General features: G+C 45.8%; 1 protein-coding gene across 3 annotated transcripts in view; it reads right to left on the bottom strand.

Annotated features, from left to right (window-relative positions):
• IPO9 (importin 9) overlaps nt 1–19,519 on the bottom strand; it is a 595,516-nt gene that overhangs the window by 115,880 nt on the left and 460,117 nt on the right. For 2 of the 3 annotated variants that reach the window (XM_085600577.1, XM_085600596.1), the window contains one exon: nt 8,155–9,914. The exons of the other annotated variant lie outside the window; for it this stretch is intronic. In XM_085600577.1, the coding sequence (XP_085456703.1) occupies nt 9,804–9,914 (111 nt within the window). In that variant the 3' untranslated portion in view covers nt 8,155–9,803. Of the gene's footprint in view, nt 1–8,154; nt 9,915–19,519 lie in introns of those variants that run through there. 3 annotated transcript variants of the gene reach the window in all.

Here is a 19,519-nt window from a genome sequence, read left to right as displayed (position 1 = left end):
CCTGTTCACTTCTATAGGGTCAGAAATTTGTCCTTTCAGTCTAATTCTAGCAGTTGGGGCATTATATAAAATCTCTATCCACCTTATGAATTTCCCAGGGAATCCCATCCTACGCAGCACTACGAACATAAATTCCCATTCCACCGAGTCGAAAGCCTTTGCGGCATCTAGCAGGGCCGCTGCCGCTGGCAATTCTGAGTCCAAAGTATGGTACAGGGTGAAGATGGTGCGTATATTTTGAGTGGTAGATCTAGTGGGCACGAACCCCGCTTGGTCTGGTAACACCAGCTTGTCCTGCAGAAGCTGTATTCTAGTTGCAATAATTTTTGCTAGGATCTTAGCGTCTATGTTTATTAACGACAGGGGGCGATACGAATCACAGCGTGTCAGGTCTTTATCTGGTTTAGGGAGCGCCACCAATAACGCTTCTCTCAGCGTGGTCGGGAGTCTACCCTTTTCATATGCCTCCTCATACATTTCGGCCAAGTATGGCACTAGCAGGTCTTTATAGGTTTTGTAAAATTCCCCCGGTATCCCATCCAACCCCGGGGCTTTGTTGTTTGGCAAGGAATTGATGGCGTCCATGAACTCGCCTTTAGTAATGTGGTGACTTAGGAACTCCCGGTGTTCGTCTGAGAGCCATGCAAGGGCCACCTCCTGCAAGTAGTCATTGATACCGTCCGCCGTTGTGTTTGTGTGCTTAGCATAGAGCTGGGAGTAATAATTCTGAAAGCAATTTGATATGGATCGCGTATCATAAAACGTCCTATCTTCGTCGTCTCTTATCTGCGTTATATATGATGTTGCAAAAGAAGGCTTTATCTTACTTGACAAGGCTCGCCCCGGCCTCCCTCCCTCTCCATAGTTTCTCGCCGTATGTCGTTTCGATTTATACTTTATCTCATCTGCTGCATACTTCTGTTAGTCATCCATCCTTTCCCTTATTTTTGCTAGCAGGGTCTGATTATGTGTGTGTATATTCTCGTTCTAGCGTTGCTATGTCCCTTTCTATCATATGTAATTGTTGTTGGATATCCTTCAGTATCCCAGCATGTTTGTTTATACAATGTCCCCTGATAGTAACCTTGAAGGCCTCCCATAAGGTCCTCGCACTTTCTACCGTCCCTGAGTTTATCTCAAAATATTCGATGATTGCCTGTCGGAGTTCACTTTCAAATACCTGATCTAACAGAGCTGTTCCCCGTAACCTCCATGTGAAGTGACGGGGCGTGTGAGTAGGTATTTCCAAAGTTAGGCAAACTGGAGTGGTCCAATAAGGTCTTTGGTAGGTGTGTGACCGTCTTCGTCCATGTGGATGCTTCTGCTGTAAGCAGCCAGTAGTCAATGCGGGACCACGTGTTATGCGTCGTCGATGTGCATGTTCCCTCCCTACAGCTCTCATGTCTCATCCTCCAAATATCAATCATCCCCCATATTGCCATACCATCTTTAAGGGCTTTTGCTGCACGTTTGCCATATCGCTCATTCCCTGTTGACCTGTCTAACGCAGGGTCCAAGCATGTGTTAAAGTCGCCCCCCCCATAGCACTGATGCGTTTGGAAAGTCCCGCAACTTAGCCCATATGTCTGCATAGAACTCCGGGTCGTCCGTATTTGGGCCAAAGGACGTTATTATCGTCAGTATAGTGCCACCAAAATTGCCCTGGACCATAACATAACGGCCCTGGTCGTCTGACATTGTGCGGATGAGCTGGAATGGGGTGTTTCGTCTGATTAAAAACAGGACTCCTCTTGCGTATGTGGAATACGAAGACGCTAATCGGTAGGAAGCCCATCTAACACCCACCCGCAGCTTAGTACTAGGGGCTAGGTGTGTTTCTTGTAGGCATGCCACATCGACGCCATGTCTGTCCAGATATGCTAATACTTTGCGTATTTTCTGTGGATTTTGTAACCCTCAAACAGTCCACGTTAGAAATGTTAAGTTTCGAGTGCAAGCTTCCGTGCTAGTCATGTTCCTATGTTCATACTCAGAGTTGTCGTTTCCTCCCGTACTATGTGTATGAAGTGGTACTCGTGTGATGTGCTCTGCTCGGCCAACCAAACCTTTTGTTTTAACCCTACCCCCACCCACTCTGCCCTGTCCCTTGTGGCAGAGTCATTCCCAACTTGGACTACCATGTAGTCAAAACTTAAGTAACCAACAAAAAGAGAACAAAAAATTAACAAAAACCCCTTATTAACTAACTAGTGTGGTGTTAACTGGGGGTTGCTGGCTGCCAGCCCGTCATCTGTGGGTTGATCCACATAGGCAAATGCCCTACAAACATCTATATCAAAACCTGTACCACATCTTTCCAAAGTGACAAAGGTGCACTGTACCAATTATTACTAACATTGCATAGTTACTGGAAAGAGTGGAGATGCATGCTTATGTTCATTCAGAATTCAGTCCTACATTACAGTCCGTTGTAGGTACAGTAGTGATCCACTTATCTGCATTATGCGCATGTCTCTCTTGTGAGCTTCAGCTTCCCAGCTGTTCAGACTTAGTCCACGCTGCCACTTAGGAAATCCAGGTCAGCTGCCATTAGTAGCTCGTGTCTTATAGTCCAACGTCATTAACTAGGGGTCCTGTCCCCAGTTACCAGCAGCTGTGCGTTTCCCTAGTGTTCCTTGCCGCTTTGGCCGTGTCGCCGTTACGAAGTGACGAGAGTGGCCCCCCGCTTGCATTGCGTTTTGCTACTCCACATCTGATGTTGTCGATCGTTCTTCCTGTTCGCCCCGTGGGGATCTCCGTTTTGCTTTCGCTTGTTCTTTTTGGTGCAAGAATTTTAACACGTCTTTGGGTTCACTGTATATTTTCGCCTTTCCTTCGTCCGTGACCCTGAGCCGTGCAGGGTACAGCATTGCATACGGTATGTGGAGTTCTCTCAGCTTTTGTTTCACCTGAGTAAACTTCTTCCTTGCCTCCTGTACGGAGACGGTGAAATCCGGGTAAATGGAGACATCCATTCCTTCATGCGTGAGTTTCCCCAGCTCCCTGGCCTTTCGAAGTATCGCGACTCGATCTCTGTAGTTTAATATCCGCGCAATAATCAGCCGAGGCATCGCGCCTATGGGTGGTCTTGGCGCCAGGGATCGATGTGCTCGTTCCACGATGAATATCTCTGAGAACGTGTCCCTTCCCAGCATGGAGATTAGCAATTGTTCCACATACCGTTCTATAGGGCCCGTATTTGTTGTTTCCGATATGCCCGTCAAGCGGATGTTGTTTCTGCGGGATCTCGCTTCTAAGTCTTCAGCTTTAGCGATGATGGACGCCATTTGTTTGTCCATCTTCACCTGCTTCGCATCTGTCTGTACCTGGCTGTCTTTGGCCTCCGATATTCGTCGCTCAGCCATGTCTAAGCACTCCGAGTGTTTATCTAGCCGCTCCGACATTCTGTCTACTCGGTACGTGAGAGAGTCTATTTTCCTGTCTATATTGGAGAGAGTAGCTTGTATAGATGTGAACATGGCTTGTACTTCAACGTTGGTCACTCCTTCCGATGCACCTAGCTCCGCCTGTGGACGTACCTGCTCCCCTGCCCCACGTTCCGTCAGCTTTTTGGGCTGTTCGAACGCTATTTTGGGCTGGGTCCTATCCGTCTTTCCCATGGTCGTGGCTTCCAGCCTTTCGCTGCCCCCGCGTGCCCCGGAAAGACAGGTGGTATCTAGAGTATTGCCTCTTGTTCCCGGTCGGGGCTCCTATTCAGGTGAGGTAATTGTTGATGTGCACTTAGTTTTTGCCAGTTTAGTATCACTCTGCCGTGCTGTACTCAGAGTGTCGTCCCAGACCTGTTCAGAGCCCCCCACCTGAACCTCCCTTCCGGTTTGCTATGCCAGTGCGAAATCCCAGTGCTTTATAATGTAGACCGGTAAGTACCTCCAGTCTCAGTTCTTAATAAGTGTGAGTGTTCCAGAGTATTCAGGGCGCGCAGGCGCCAGCTTCTCGCACAAAACCGTGATCCAGTAGACCTGGGGTGAGATGTCACATGCGCCGCCAAACACTGCCCCCCAAGCCTCGCGCTTTGTTGCTCTTTGGGTGGCCTGGCAATTCTTACCCCTGCCGCCTCCACCTGCTCGGGTCATTAATAATTTTCAATTCAGGCAGAGACAGTGTAATCTGTTATGTGGTGTGGGGTGGCTTTGTGGCAGTTCCCAGTTGTCCTTGCTCTGTGGCCCCGATGATTCTGGCAGCACTGTAACGATCTAGGCTTCTCTACCGGGGGGGGGGGGGGGGGGGGGAATGGGGAGGGGGGCGCAGCGCTCAGCTCGCACCCTTCTTTAATCCACCTTCTGCTCTCCTGTACCCCAGTCCTCTGCCTCACTGCGGTCTCCAGCTGTGGCTAGTGCCGTTTTCTCACTTCCGGGGGGGGGGGGGCCTCTGATGGCATCCGCAACTCACCCGTTTTTGCCGATAGTTTCGAGGCTTCGTGCAGTGTTCTGCTCGTCTCACACCGCAAGTGGAGTTCCTGATCTTCAAACCCGGGGCTCGCCTGCAGTCCAGCGTGGCCGCAGCCCGCAGCTTTCTCCGACACCCCCCGCGACAGGCCGCCGCCTGAGCCGCGTTACGTGCCTTACGTCGCGGCCGCTACGATAGGCCGGTGCTACAGTTACGATCTTCACGGCCAGGCCCACAAGTCTCGGCTCGCGTCTCCGCCGAACCAGAAGTTCAGGATCGTCGCGATGTGGCTTCCGAGGTTGCCGGGTAACTCTGTGAGCTGGATCTCCCCCAGTTATGTTAGTCAGGTTTTGGTATCAAGGATTATGAAGGATTTTGTAGGCATCGGCGAGGAGCTCAGCTAAAACGCGGCCATCTCGCTGCGCGGCTAGCTCCGCCCCCCGACAGTCTGTGAATTCTTGAAGGAAGTGGAGTCCCTTCAGAAGATTCTCCACCATGGCAAATACTATGAGGCTGATTAGGCCAAAGTCTTCTTATACTTCAAGTTACCAAAATCTAATGCCACTTATTATGTAAACACTGCTGCAACGGTCTCATTTTGCCAGCCATTCAGTACAGACAAGATTCAGAATGCTATGGAATCTTGCGCCTTCTGACAAGATAATGCCTCTTCAACACATCTCATTCTACGACAGTAAGCAGATGTTAGCATATCTCTTCTCCAGAGACTCTTCTATCTATGTTGTCTCTTTTTGTTACTGTCCCTCATGTGACTCTGCACTTTCTGATCGCAAACAGATTCCATGCATCTTCCTGTATTCTTTGGTGCTCTCATAATCCACAAGAGATCTGCTGGACATATGACAAGAAGCACACTCTTCAGAGGTGTGTGATGAGTCACAGGCTATAGACCTGGTGTAGGGACCTTTTCTAACCTTCTTAGCCCCACAGAGGGGAAACTTTACAAAACGTGAAAGCAATTCTCGAAAGGAAATTGTCAATAGATGCCTGGGCAAATGCTGACTGATTGACAAAAAGAGAGAATATACCCAACTATATACACCAAGTGTTGCACAAATCATTCAATTTTTTTTTTAAAAAAGAGGCAAGTGCTCAAGCATCTGTTCATAGGAGCAGGAAAAATAACTAAAGCAAAAAAAAAAAAATTCTGGAGCTGCAAAACTACCTTAAATGGTGCAGTGTCTTAATTTCATCTCTGGAAAGCTGCAGTGCAACCTAGCTCAATTTCTTCCTTTTTCAACACTGTTCAGGAAAACATCATCCCTTTAGTTTCAAACCAGGGAGTCTCTTGAAATGACTTTGCAATACATATAAAAACACAGGAAATCTGGTCTATAAAGCCTCCTTTAAGTCCATGTAAAGGCTGCCAAATTGGGAGAGATGGATTATCATTCCCACCATAGTCATCCGAGTGGTGGCAAGCTCTGGTCAGTCTCAAAAAGACAGTGGAGCCTCTGAGAGCCCTTCTGCAGTAGTAGTAGCAGCATAGGATCAGACTATGGTTGTATGTGGACTGGATGCACTGTAGTGGATTCATAGAGCGATCTCAGATGACCGGTTCAATTGCCAAGTCAGTACCGGTGCATGAAGGAGGGATTGAAGAGAGTCTCAGCCAGGGTGGAAGTCTGCAGCACTGGAGATGGTGCTGAACCCTGGACAGGTCCAAATGTTTCAGATGACACAGAGGATGGTACGAGCCACGGAGAAATGAAGATCACTCGCATGAGCACACGGATACAGTGCAGCTAAGTGCTTGGTTGAAGAGGCAGCGCAGCAATTACACGGAGAAGATGGTGGCAAGTATTTCATTTTCAGCTTTACAGACCTAGTTATGTCTAAAGCACAGTAAATCATTATTCTGAACAGCCCCAGAAGAAGGGAGTGTATCCCAAAATGCATTGGGCAAATGGCTCTTTGAATTGAGCATCATACAAGAAAAGAGTGTTATAATTGTGTTCTTTTTACATAAAGATATGCAAATCTAATTATTGTTTAGACGATACAGGAGAGGTCTCTGTATTTGAATATATTTAAAGAAAATCAAGAATACTTGTAAAAAAAAAATAACTGATGAGTTCAAAAGTCTGATTTACACTTTATTTTTTGCAAGGAATTATATATTCTTAAAGTAGTGCTCCTCTGGGCCCAGGAAATTAGTTATTCTTGGCCACACCAAAATTGATCTCACACGTATGACTGATGGCATACGCACCAGAGAGGCACTCAAAACTGAGCTAAGTGTCAAACTTAGAATAGGATTAAACTGAAGAATGCATGAAAAAATCATCAGTTTTCCACAGAGGATGGTTCTGCCAGCAGGAATCAGAATGGGTGCCAGTGGATCCTTGGGGCACGAAGGAGTGCCAGAAGAGTGGTAAAAATATGCAGCATGGCCTATTTAAAGGTCCAACTTGTTACTGCGTTGCCAATGGCCAGAGAAACTCAAAATACATCAGAATCAACTGCAGAATTTGCTCCGCAGTCAGAGAATTGGAGTGAGGTAGATGGGTACATTTACATCCTCGTGATTTCTCGTTTGATAGAGAGTGGCAGGATGGGGTAAAATCCTGCTTCCCATTCTTCTGCTTCAATTTATCAGAGGACTTCGACAACAAGGTGGACTTCTTGGAAGAGCGGCCTCAGTAGTAGGTGTGCGTCCTCGATCCTGTCAATGTGCAGCTGCGTGGTCCCAGATTACCTTAGGGTGCATCAGGGCACACATCGCACAACTTGTTGTGCCCCAAATTCAAGCAAAGAAACACCTCTTATTGGTCCAAGATAGACATCCGTTTTCTGCAGTCACAGCATGGTCTGAAGCCTGCTTTTTTATGGAGGGGGACATCCTTCCCTTGCACACTGTATTATGTTCTGAGGTTCGTCGAAAACTGATGTAAGTGGGAGCAGAGCTCCTGATCCACATTCAACAGCAGAGAATGAAAGGAAAGGATGCTGGCACATAGGGTTGCCACCTAAATATGGCTCTATTAGGTCACGCCTGAGGCAGAATGAAGCCTATGCAGAGCCGCACCGTGTCACCTAGCATGTGGAAGCACTGCTATGAAGAGTTTCCAGATCCAGTCTGGTGCATGGGGAATATACTAAAGATGAAGAATCTCCAGTTAGAAGTATCTACCAAAAAAAATAAAGCACAAAGCATTTTTTTTAATTTATCAAGCAAATCTAAGCATGGTGTTGCAGTCCTTCCTTAAAAGAAACGCAGCATTTGGGAGATTAATGCTTTTGATGAAGCCAGCCACGGCACCTAGCATAAATTAGATTGTAAAAGATGTCCTTACAATTCCAAAATGACTTTCTGGATTCTAATAGACAAATCATTTAAGTCATTCGCAAGCAACGTCTTATCAATATTACTTGAAGCCAAAGTGCCCTGAAGTGGTAAATCGAGTCAATATTCCTATATTTGAATTCCATTTCACTTTTTGATAAAGAAGTGTTCTGGGGAGAGGTAAATAAAATGATGAACAAAACAATCTTAAGGTGGTGCAGATGTCATAGTATTGAGGGCCTGTACTCTACGTTCAAGGGAGGTCTGCATCAAGCATTCTATTGAGACCATCGCCCACTGGAAGCATCTATTCTGATAGTTGACCAGAGGAAAAATTAAAAAAGATTCAAGCAGCATACCTGGAAAATATAAATTAACCCATTATTACATTTTACGGATTATGGACTATTGAATATGAAACTAAAGAAACTGACAAAAGATGCTTAGTAACAGATTTTATTTGAACCTCACTCCCATCTGCCTCAAAAAGGGTAACAAAAGGTAAAGAGAAGAGGCATATGACATCACAATGTACTTGGGATAAATTCATTTGTAATTTCTAGTTATAACACTATAAAATCCCCACAAGCTCATTTGTGGGCTACATCTTAACGCACTGCATTGCTATGTGATCAGGAGAAGATATCCACTTATGGGAGAATTCATCTAACTTTTCATGACAGAAATTCAATCCTGTCGGTAGCAAAACTATGCCCTGCAAAACCCAACAATCTCCAACTAGCCATGCATAGTTCTTATGCAACAATCAAACATTGAGAAGCCCATACAAACTCTACCATCAAGGTGCAGCTCTTCCTGAGCAGTGTTAATACTTTCTGGAGGAGTGTATGTGGCTGAAGATTTGAAGGGGAGGTGTGCAAGGAAAGCAAATGAAATTCACACATTCAGAAAAAATTGTAACGTTTCTCTCAATTCCATAGTGTAGTATACAAGACTGACTAACTATTGGGGCAATGCAGACTCAATGAAAACAAAACTAAGCGCTAATGAAGGTGACCATTAAATGATAAAAGTTTCAAAAAGTCACCTTCAAAGGCGAAATCCTTAACCTTCTCATTAGTCACACCTTCCACCGCTAGTTTTGACAATTATGGACCACTAACTCAGAGTTAACCTACCAATCAATTCAAGAAAATCGGGTACATGGTGAGATCCAGATCGCACGATTACTGTGCCCAGAAGTTTTGCTCACATTGGTACTGTTTTACATTTACATTGATGGAAACCATTCGGATTAGCTATTGCTCAACAAATTTGAGCAGGTGCAAAGTACATATCAAAATGCCTGCCTTTCCACAGATGGTGGGACCTTATTCCTAAGGTGTGCAAGATCACTGTTGCAAGGCTGACTGGGGAAAAAGCTGGGAAGAGGCAAGAATTAATTCTACGGATCGTGCCTTCTTTTGTAAACTAACTCCAGGTCACTGAAGTATCATCGCCATAAAAGTGTCACTGTCACAGTGAATTTCAATATAAAAAATAAAGTCACACAGTAACCGGATGTGCCATACACACTGCAAAGATGACGGGGCAAGTCTCTCTGTGTACAAAGAATTAACTCAATCATGCTATGTTATGTTCTTCAGTAGAGGAGTACTCGGGGTGAGGCAGCTTTTAATGTTCAAATTCCAAAGAGTGAGGGAAGCAAGCATAAGTAGCTTGGATTACTCATTTTTCGGTGCTGTATTTAGCCCCCCCCCCCCCCCCCCCTCCCCGGAGATTTCTGCAAAGCTGCAGGTAAAGCAGACTTTCAAGTTCACAGTCAAAAGTTTTATGGAACAGGTGAATACCCAGTGTCTTTTTGTATTTCTTGCTCTGTACAGGACGTTATGTAGTGGAGACCTGGAATGAAATGGAAATATTTCCTTGGTGAAAAGGTCCAAGTGTGCCCGGAGTCTTCTATCAGCAAAGCCTTCCTTCAGATCAGCTCTGCTAATGTAAGATGGAGCCTTCACGACTGCAAACGAGCAAGAGAAACATTACCACGTGAAAGGCGTGTGATGAACCTGGCCAATGGAAAAGTGAACGTACTGTCTGGGTTCATCCCAAATGAGTGCTTTTATCTGTCTTATAAGCCAATAGCCTGTAGTACTCTTCTCTCATTCTCGTTCAGGTGCTCCGAGAAGACCGTAAAGCAAGGCTGCTGAGCTAACTGACATAGGAAGTCAGTCAAATAAGCCTGAGAAGAAAAAGAAAATTGTGAGCTAGCAAACATTCCAAAAACACAACAGGCCCAAAAGCTGAAAATGATGTAAACAAGCAAACAATGTTCATACTAGTTTGGATTCGTTAAAGACTCATATAGCAGATTACTGGTATTTTTTTTTTATAAGCAAAATCCATGTATAGCGCCTCATTCATGGATATCTATCGACATTACTCCCTCAAAACTGGCAAAACCTTTCCACATTCTAGGAAACTCTAGACCTTTAAGCAACATTAGAACTTACTTGCAATCTGCTATTATAATTAACATAATTTTTTATCCAACACCTCTCAATTTCACCACAAAAAAACTTAGTTGATTTTTCTAGCACATTTCATTTAAGAACAAGGAAAACATTTCCACTTTGCCCAGTTCATACAGATGTTACTTGAAAATACTGCAAAAAAATGTCATTAAATGATCAAAAGACCATCGTAGGACTGAAACATGTTAGCATTAGGGTCATAGGACCATAAATATCCATGTGACCCCCTATTTCGTATTTTAATATCCCTCACAGATCCACCAGTAAAGGGAAACCGGGATCGGTCTGCGGGTTTTTAATCTTTAACTCCCCCTGGACACATCTCACTGAGAGCTCCCTGGAACACGGTCGAACCCACCCTGACTTGTAGGCGTCAGGGTGACCCGATGATGAAGCATGACACCACTAGGGTGTGTGAGGGTAATAAAAACAAAAGAACTTGCCTCCTTCCCCACTCCCTAGTGGGTAACATCTGACTGCTTCAAATAGGGTCTTCTCATATCTGAATATTTAGGGTTAGTATTAAGAACCTGTGAACTTTGTTCACCAGACCATGGGTGTGAAATCGTGTTAAAACACGGGATGACGTACTCCCACAAGACGTTTATCTCTCGGTCCTTACGGCACAGGGAAAGGACCCTTTCTCTGTGGACCATAGTTTTGTCAGGTGAGGAAGATTGCCTGTCTGAGTATATGGCAACTCAATAGTTTGTCTTCCACTGGCAATGAATTGGGGAGCTCCTCACCCTGCGGCAATACAGACTGCAGTGCATGCCAGATTTGGAAATAGCGATAGGTTTCAGAGGGCGACAATTGGTATTTACTCTGCAGTCCTGCAAATGTGATGACTTCCACCTGTGTCCTTAGATCCCCCACTTTGGATAGGCCCGATAAGATCCCATTTGTTAAAGCCCTGGTGAGTCCCCACTTGTGCAGTAACCAGAGAGGGGTAGCCTGAGTAATCCTACCACACCAGCCCAAAGCATGCAGCTATTTGTGCCAGATGCTGAGTGGGCTTGGGAAGGACATAGTATATGCCCCCCCCTCCCCTCCCCCCCCCTAGATGGCCTTAAGATATCGCCGGTTTGCATGACCTGCCTTACCATGCAATAAACTGGCTCCTCCTGTTTTGACAGATGAACCCAGCAATTGATAACAATCAGCTGTACTGCCAAACAGTATTTTTGTGTATCAGACAGGGCTATCCTGAAGTCATACCAGCCTCCTGTCAGTTTTTTGGTGGCTATTCGTGCAGGGCATCCATCCCAGAGTAATGTACAGGTTGTGCTCCCGATCTCCAGGAAGTAAAATGTCAGGACTGGGTAGGGTAGATTTTAAAGTGCATACAGAAAGCCACTTTGTACTTTTTATATTACATTTTGTGATAAATTAAAAGTGATTTGGATTTACTGAGTAGCTTAACCGAAACGTAATCACTATTATTAATTAAATATATGGTTGTACATTTTCCTCATACTAGCTGTTTAGAAATGGGGTTTCTGGTTGGCTAGGATATGTACCTAATCCAGGCAGAACCCACTACTCTAGTCATAACAAGTCAGTTACACGCCAAAGATAATCTGCGCTCACCCTCTGGTAATTTGGCGCAGAGAAGGAAGGCGTGTCATCTGAGGCAATTTAATAATGCGTTTGCGCAAAACACTCGCACAGCAACACAATAAATACACTACAAAACAGTCTCCACACAGGTTTACCTAAAAAATATATATAGTATATTGTACATAAAATCAGACCAAAACAAAGACGGCGACTTCCATACAATCTGGGCATGTCCCGAGCTCCAGATATATTGGACACAGATAATTGGGACACTAGGAATGGTCATGGGGGTGACTTTGCCGGTGGAACCGCGATTCGTGGTGATGGGGATTCCAAATGAGGTGAACACCAGGACTCTACTTAATTTTGCCTCTCTGGGACTGGTGGTGGCCAAAAGAGACATAGCCAGAAGAAGGGGGATGGCCGACAACCCTACAATTCAGGAGTAGATGAGGGGAATGGACTTATAAATGGTTGCCGAGCACACTACATACCGTAGTAGTGGGTGCCCCAAAACATTTCAGAGAATCTGGGGTCCATGGAGGAGATACTTTAGGTTGGACTAAGGAGATGACACGCAACAATCCACAATACACATGTCCCGGGAGGCTCTCCCTGATAGACCCGAGGGGAGATGCCCTTAGAGAGAACCCTAGTCGCTAACCACTTCTGTTCCCCAGACCCAAGATGGAATGTGTAATGGTCATGTAAGAACACTGTTGGTAAACGCAAATCAGTACGAACAAAAGAGATGGGGGAATTCGCTATGTTGAGGATGACAAAGTTTTGTTGGATGTGATCAATTTTTAAAGTCGTAATGTTTACGACATATATTCTTGTGCCAACTAAAGCAGAAAATAAAAAAAAATAAAAAAAAAATCCAGACCAAAACAACATGAATCATAAATACTGTGCATCCAATGTAATGACTGATAGTACTCGTTATCCTGGACAATGCACGGCAAATACAACGTACATCAGAAAGTACTTTGCAAGTAATGACAACATTTTAGGGTAAATCACATACAAATGCAGGGAACACATAGGTAGAGTGCACCTGCACTCTTATTAAATGTCATGTAGTATTTAGGGTACAATGAAGAGCCCCATTGGGATAAACCGTAGGCTGCAGTAGCACCTGCACGCCTACTACACAAGATGCTGTAATTTGATACGAAATCTTAAAGCAGTCTTGCCTCTATATACAGCCTTGTGCCACTTCTCGGGCCCTCTTCTGAGGTTTCCCCCCTCTGATTAGAGCCACAACAGTGCCCCCATGGCCTGTCAACAGGGGAGGCACCAACTTATCGACTACAAGGGAGACCTTGTTGGGTCCCTCGCTTTCAATATACCCACGTCAGCAATATAGACTAAGGGAGAGCACTCGCTTCTCTGGCTAGGGGTGGTCTTCCGGCCGTGGTGAGTTTCTGGGTAGCCCAGCAGGTACGATCCTTGTACCGTGCAGGTGCTGACTCCCCCAACCATTGTGATGTCGTAACCCCTCTGGGTCGAGGTGCCGGCAGAGCCCCAAACCAGTGCCACTCTACCATGGGTGACAAGGCCAGCGATTAAGGAAGGCCTCACGGAGCTTGTTTGAGTGAGCCGGTTACTTTGTTCGGGAGGTTGCAGGTGTCAGGACCCGTGTCGCTAGAACTTCCCCCCCCAGCAATGGAGCGGTGACAGCCGTGCTGCCCTGTACTTACTAGGACAGAATATCCTTTTGGGAGTGCGGGGGACTCTCGTAGATACGCTGGGGGTGGGGCTAGCTGTTACGGGGGACTCTCGTAGATACGCTGGGGGTGGGGCTAGCTGTTACCACAGCAATCCTGATCTCAGCAAAGCAACAGCCAACCGACAAAAACTTTTACAGTTGCACAGTAGAGCGCTGCTTGATCACCCACAATGCTTTCACACAACAGCCACTTAAACGGGAAGGCGCTGAACAGGCAGGGCAAGTGCTGGATTCTCGGAATGCACTTGATCCTGTGATGCCATCAGCATTTGGTATAGAGCAGCGTGTAGGATTGGATTGCTCCTTGTCACGAGGTGATCAGCCCCATGCTGGTTTTTGTCACAAAAGCCCCATGCCGGACTCCTCTGTTGCGGAGTCCCAAGACAGGACAGACAGGGGGAATCGTTAAGGGCCCTGGGATTCTATGATTGGGTGAGCGGGCAAGCCAGCAAACCCCTGGAGAGCACTGGGGGCACAAAGAGCAGGTAGGCGGGCAGCAGGCCAGCACATAAAGCAAGATTCAAAGTGGTAGTCCCTCTTGTAGCCCAGCACAACAAAGCAGGTAGTCCAAATGGCAGTGCCTCCTGGCAGCACACCAGTCTTTTGTCTTCTGATTGTAGAGCCAGCAGTGCCTGGTTACATGTTCATGCAGAGTCTAAAAACATGGGGTCAGAGCCCCTATACTCAAAATTGTCTTTGAAGAAGGGGTGACTTCAAAGGAACCCTTAGAAGTATGCAAAACCCTTTAAACCCAGCCCTGGCTACAGACGATCAGTAGGGAGTAAATGAACCCTTTGTGTAAGAGCAGGAAAACAATCTATACAAATGTAAAGTCCCTCTCCCAGCCTAGGATGACTATCAATGCAGATGTATTCCTTGTCTCACACAGCTCTTCTTGTATGGTGTCTGTCTTGAAAGTATACACAAAGTGTAGCTGTCACCCAGCTCAGACGTGTATAGCAGTCAGGCTGCAAAGCACAAAGACTCATAAGCACAGAGAAATGCCCATTTTCTAAAAGTGACATTTCTAAAATAGTAATGTAAAATTCAACTACACCAGTAAGCAGAATTTATCATCACTATCCGAAAAATAGCAATGCCACTCCTTTCTGACCCGGAATTACCACTTAAAATTATATAAGGGAATTCCGAATGCTAGCCTATGAGAGGAGTAGGCCTCACAGCAGTGAGAAACAAAATAGGCTGTTTGTCACTATCAGGACATGCCACACAAAGGCACATATCCTTTCATTTACTTACACAGTACTCTAGAGTCTACCTTAGGGGTGACCTATGTGTAATAAAAGAGGAGTTTAAGGCTTGGCAAGTAGTTTTAAATCAGTTTTATCAAAGTTGGACGAACCCAAAGATGTTGGTACGATCACTGTCAGACAGTGCTTGGGAACCCACTAGGTAAGTTAAAAGACCCCTCACACACCAACCTAGTTGGTGTCATGCTTCATCATTGGGGTCCCAACCGGGTGGCCGAATGCCCCCCGGTTGTGCTACGACGCCTGACTACAGCGGAGCTGGTGTGGTGCAAGGGTGTGATGTAGTGAAGGTTTAAAAATATCTCTGAGAATCCTTGCCGTGGGAAATTTTATTGTTGGCGGCTCAGGATATATTAAAAATAAAACTATGTGGTGCAACTACGAAAGAGATTAGTTTCTAATAGTTGTATGTGTTGTATGTCTACATGTTTCAGCCCTCATCGAGGTGTCAGGGGCTTTCCAGAACCGCTTCGATGAAGAGGAGCTTCTGAGAGGGAATCAGGTGTGACTTCGGCACGTTGATGGAAAACCCCAGCAAATGCAGGAGGTCGGCCGTAGTCTGGAGGTGGGAGACGACTGCCTGGGGCGAGCCCGCCTTTAACAGCCAGGCGTCGAGATAAGGGAAGACAAACCCCTGATCTGCGCAGATGAGCCGCGACCACCGCCATCACTTTCGTGAACACCCGAGGGGCAATGGTAAGGCTGAAAGGGAGCACGGTAAACTGAAAGTGCTCGTGGCCCACCGTGAACCGTAGGTAACACCGGTGGGCTGGCAGGATGGGGATATGAAAATAAGCATCCTGCAAGTCCAACGCTACCAGCCAGTCTTGCAGGTCTAGGGCAGACAAGACCTGAGCAAGCATGAGCATCTTGAACTTCTTCCAGAGGAAGCGATTGATGTTGCGGAGGTCTAAGATAGGGCGCAGACCAAGAAGTAGTGGTAGTAACAACCACGACCTACTTCTGGCGTTGGAATGCGCGCGATGGCCCCCTTGGCCAAGAGGGCCGCAACCTCCTGCTGGAGAATGGGCCATCCCAATCTAGTGACTTTCGTATAGATGACTTGCTTCTTGCTGTTGCCTTTCAACAGATTACCAAGTTATGGAAAGATGCGTCATCTGTATCTCTTCAGGCATGGTGGTATGGAGTTTGATACAATCACAGACTAGACAGAGCATATGTACAGCTAATTAGGCTTGCTGTTAAAAGGGATCGTCTTTAGTTACCCATAAAAAATGTGATACATTTTTTGGCCAGGACATGTTTACATAATCCTTATGTTTAAGTACCTAAACCTCTGTGAATGTATTTGTACTTATTATATATATAGTATCATATTTGCCAGTTTTTATATTTACTTATTTAACAATGCTAGTATATAGTTATTTGTTTTTCTTTGATGGTATATGATTGCCATTTCTATTACCTTTTCTCTTTGTCCTGTTTTCTCTTTTCTTATATTTAACATTATTCATTTCATGCTTATTGATTATTTCTTGTTTTAGTCTATTGTATTTGTATACTTTACCAAATAAAATGTACTTTTAAATTTAAAAATAAAAAGTGAACACGTTACTTACCTCAATCTCTATCAGAACATTGAGAAGCTCATCTTCTCTATCTGGTAGAGTTGGTGAGGAATCTGTGGTTAGATAGTCTGTCTAACAAGAAGATCACTTCTGAAGGCAAGTAATTAGTTCTTCTGACAACGACTTCAACTGTAGATTCGTCACTTTAATAGATACAAGAGCAGTACCTATGAATATGTTCAAAACAAAAAGTCCTGTAGGACAGAGCTGGCAAAATGTCCTTGGCAAACCTGGCTGTCCGGACAGGAGCGCCATGTGCCAACACAGTGGTAGCAGCTTACGCAATTGTGGAATGAGCTTACAGATCTTCTTGTGGCTGTTTGGCTAGTGTGTAGCAGATCTTGATGCAGACCACGATCAAACGGGAGATGGCCTGTTTCTGCACAGACTTGCCCCTTTTCGGCAAGCAAACGCCCACAAAGAGCCGATTGTCCACCTGAAGATTTCTAGAATGATCGATGTAGACATTCAGTGCTCTTTTGGGGTTCAAGAGATAGAAGTCTCTCTTCCTCAAAGGGGTGAGGCAGAGCATAGAACGCCGGCAGGGTGATTGCTTGACCAATATGGAACATGTGTCAACTTTAAGCAATAAGGATGTTCACATATGTGGAAACAATTTGTCATGGAGGAAGGTGTACGGCGGGTTAACAAAGGTTCAAACTTACTCACTCACCGCAACAAAGTGATGGCGAAGACCAACACTGTCTTGAGGGTGAGAAGCCACAAAGAATAGCTGTGAAGTGCCTACACATCAAATAAGTGAGGACCAAGGTAAAGTTCCACTGTGGCATGAAAAAGGGGGAGGGAGGAAACAAGTTGTAGGCTTTTCAAAAAACACACCACAACCAGTGATATAAACGGCGGGGCTTGTCTGACAACCGTAAAAAAGCCAGAAGAGCTGAAAGGTATCTTAACTGTGTTCAAAACAAAGCCTAGATGGGCGAGAAACAAAACAAACAATAGAACGTCAGATAACTTGGTCTGGAGGGGGGTTCATCTGGCGTGTCGCGCACCAAATCACAAATTTGTCCCAACTACAGGTGTATGCAGTTTCTGTCGAGGTATGCATGGCTGCCAAGAGGACACCAACCACCGCCGGAGGAAGGTGAAATGTGTTCAGCTATTGCCACAATCTCCATGCATGAAGGTGGAGATTGCGAAGGCCCGGGTTCAGAACCCAGCCCTATTGCTGTGACAAAAGGTCCTTCCATAGGGGCAGCCTGATCAGAGAACAGATGCTTAAGCCCATAAGCTCTGGATGCCATACTCTATGTGCCCAATCAGAGCCATTAGGTTAACTTGGGCCTGGTCTGTCCTGATCTTGAGAACTCGGATTGGGCGAGGTATCAGGGGGAAGGCATACAGGAGTCTGGAGTTCTACTTGAGGCAGAATGCATCTCCTAGCAAGACATGCCTCCAAACTCCTAAGAGCAGAACTGCAGACATTGCACGTTCGCTGTGGTTCAAAATACATTGAGCCAAGGCTCTCCCCATTTGCTAAAGAGCTCTTGCACCACCTCCAGGTGTAACTGCCACTAGTGAGCCCTAGGAGTAGACAGATGAGCTCATCTGCCCTGGAATTCAAGGAGCAAACCAGGTGGTTCACCATCAGAAAAATATCCCTTGATGGTTAAGTCATTTCCAGAGGCTTAGTAATTCCTGGCATGGGGCCCAGGACCCATTCCACTTGTTTGTTTGTTGCACTACCACATGGTGGTGGTGGTTGTCCATAAGCACCTGTACTAGTCGCCCCTTGACAGATGGATGGAAAGCTTTCACATCCAAGAGGACAGCCCTTCACCAAAGTTCTGATGTGCACCTCTCCCAGGTGGACACCCCCGCCCAGAAGTGACGCAAAGATCACCATTGGCAGCTCTTGGTGGTATAGGAAGAGGTCAGACTCTCACCCTAGACAGTATAGTAATCACAAACTGCAGCTTTTTTACCGTCTCATCTGAAAACTGGATGTGAGTGGAAAGGCCCCCTTGATGTTGGGCCCACAGACTTCAGATCCCACTGCAAAGCCTGCATGTACCATCTGGCGCGCTTGGCCAGCGGGATGCAGGAGGCTATCAGTTCCAGCAGTCTCATTCGACACCATAACCTGAATGCTTTGCACTCTCACTGACCTTGACCGCAGGATCAGTGGATGCCACGTCCTTGGCTGTAAAACTGTTAGGCACCTTGCTGATGCTGTATTGGCTGTCGGTACGCAGTACCTCTCCCGAAACCACTAAGGAACGGTAGACTGATGCAGCTGGCGGAATAGATAAGCCTACGAAGTATACTTAGGCCCTGCTCTCTATGAACTGCTCCAAAGCTAAATCTGACTTGTCTCCAAACAGGCGAGTCCCGCCAAAGGGCATATCCATGAGGGACAACTGGACATCATGTGAAAATCTGGTTTATTGCAGCCAGGCGTGGCAGTGAATGGTGACGCTGGTGCCAATGGCTCGCCCAATGGTATTGGTAGTATCCAGGACACAACGAATTGCGAACTTTGCCACATCACGGCCATCATGTATAGCAGTGGTCTTCAAACCTTTTAATGCCTCGTCCCTATAGTTAAAAAATAAAATTCATCGGACACCTCTCAAATTTTTTCACAATTATTCTATTAAATTGGTAATGTTTAAATAAGTCTCGACTTATTTGAACATGAGACATATTTAAACATTGCAGTTAAATTATGTTACCATTTAAAAAATTTAACCGAATACAGGATTGTCAAACATATTATTATGGCCGGGCAGGCCGCACTAACATGTAAAAGTATCCACATTGTGATTATTAGAAATGGGGGTTTTGAAGAATATTTGGAGTCCCTTCCCTTTTGAGACATACACATAGTGATGGCCCATTACAGAGCGGCTTATGGGTGTTCATGGGATTTTCCTTATGGTGGTGAGAGATTAAGTGTAGCAGGTTGTGGTTCTATGGAAGCGCAGCTTTGGTCAAGATCACAGCAGCTCTGAGCCGGAAAGCAAAATGACCACCTCCCCAAGCATTGATTGAGTCTGCATCTGCATTGAAGCTCTGGGAATCGGCATGGATTGTGAAGCCAGAGGCAAAACGGGGGAGGACCAGTGATGTTTTAGGACAGCCCATCCCAGCATCAATGCCGAGCCACCAACCTCCATCTCCTCCTGCTCATCGCTCCC

This window comes from Triturus cristatus, chromosome 1_2 (assembly GCF_964204655.1).
Source record: "Triturus cristatus chromosome 1_2, aTriCri1.1, whole genome shotgun sequence".
NCBI classification, from domain to species: Eukaryota; Metazoa; Chordata; class Amphibia; order Caudata; family Salamandridae; genus Triturus; species Triturus cristatus.
Note: the sequence above shows the minus strand (reverse complement) of the source record. Positions and strands in the feature narration are given on the sequence as shown.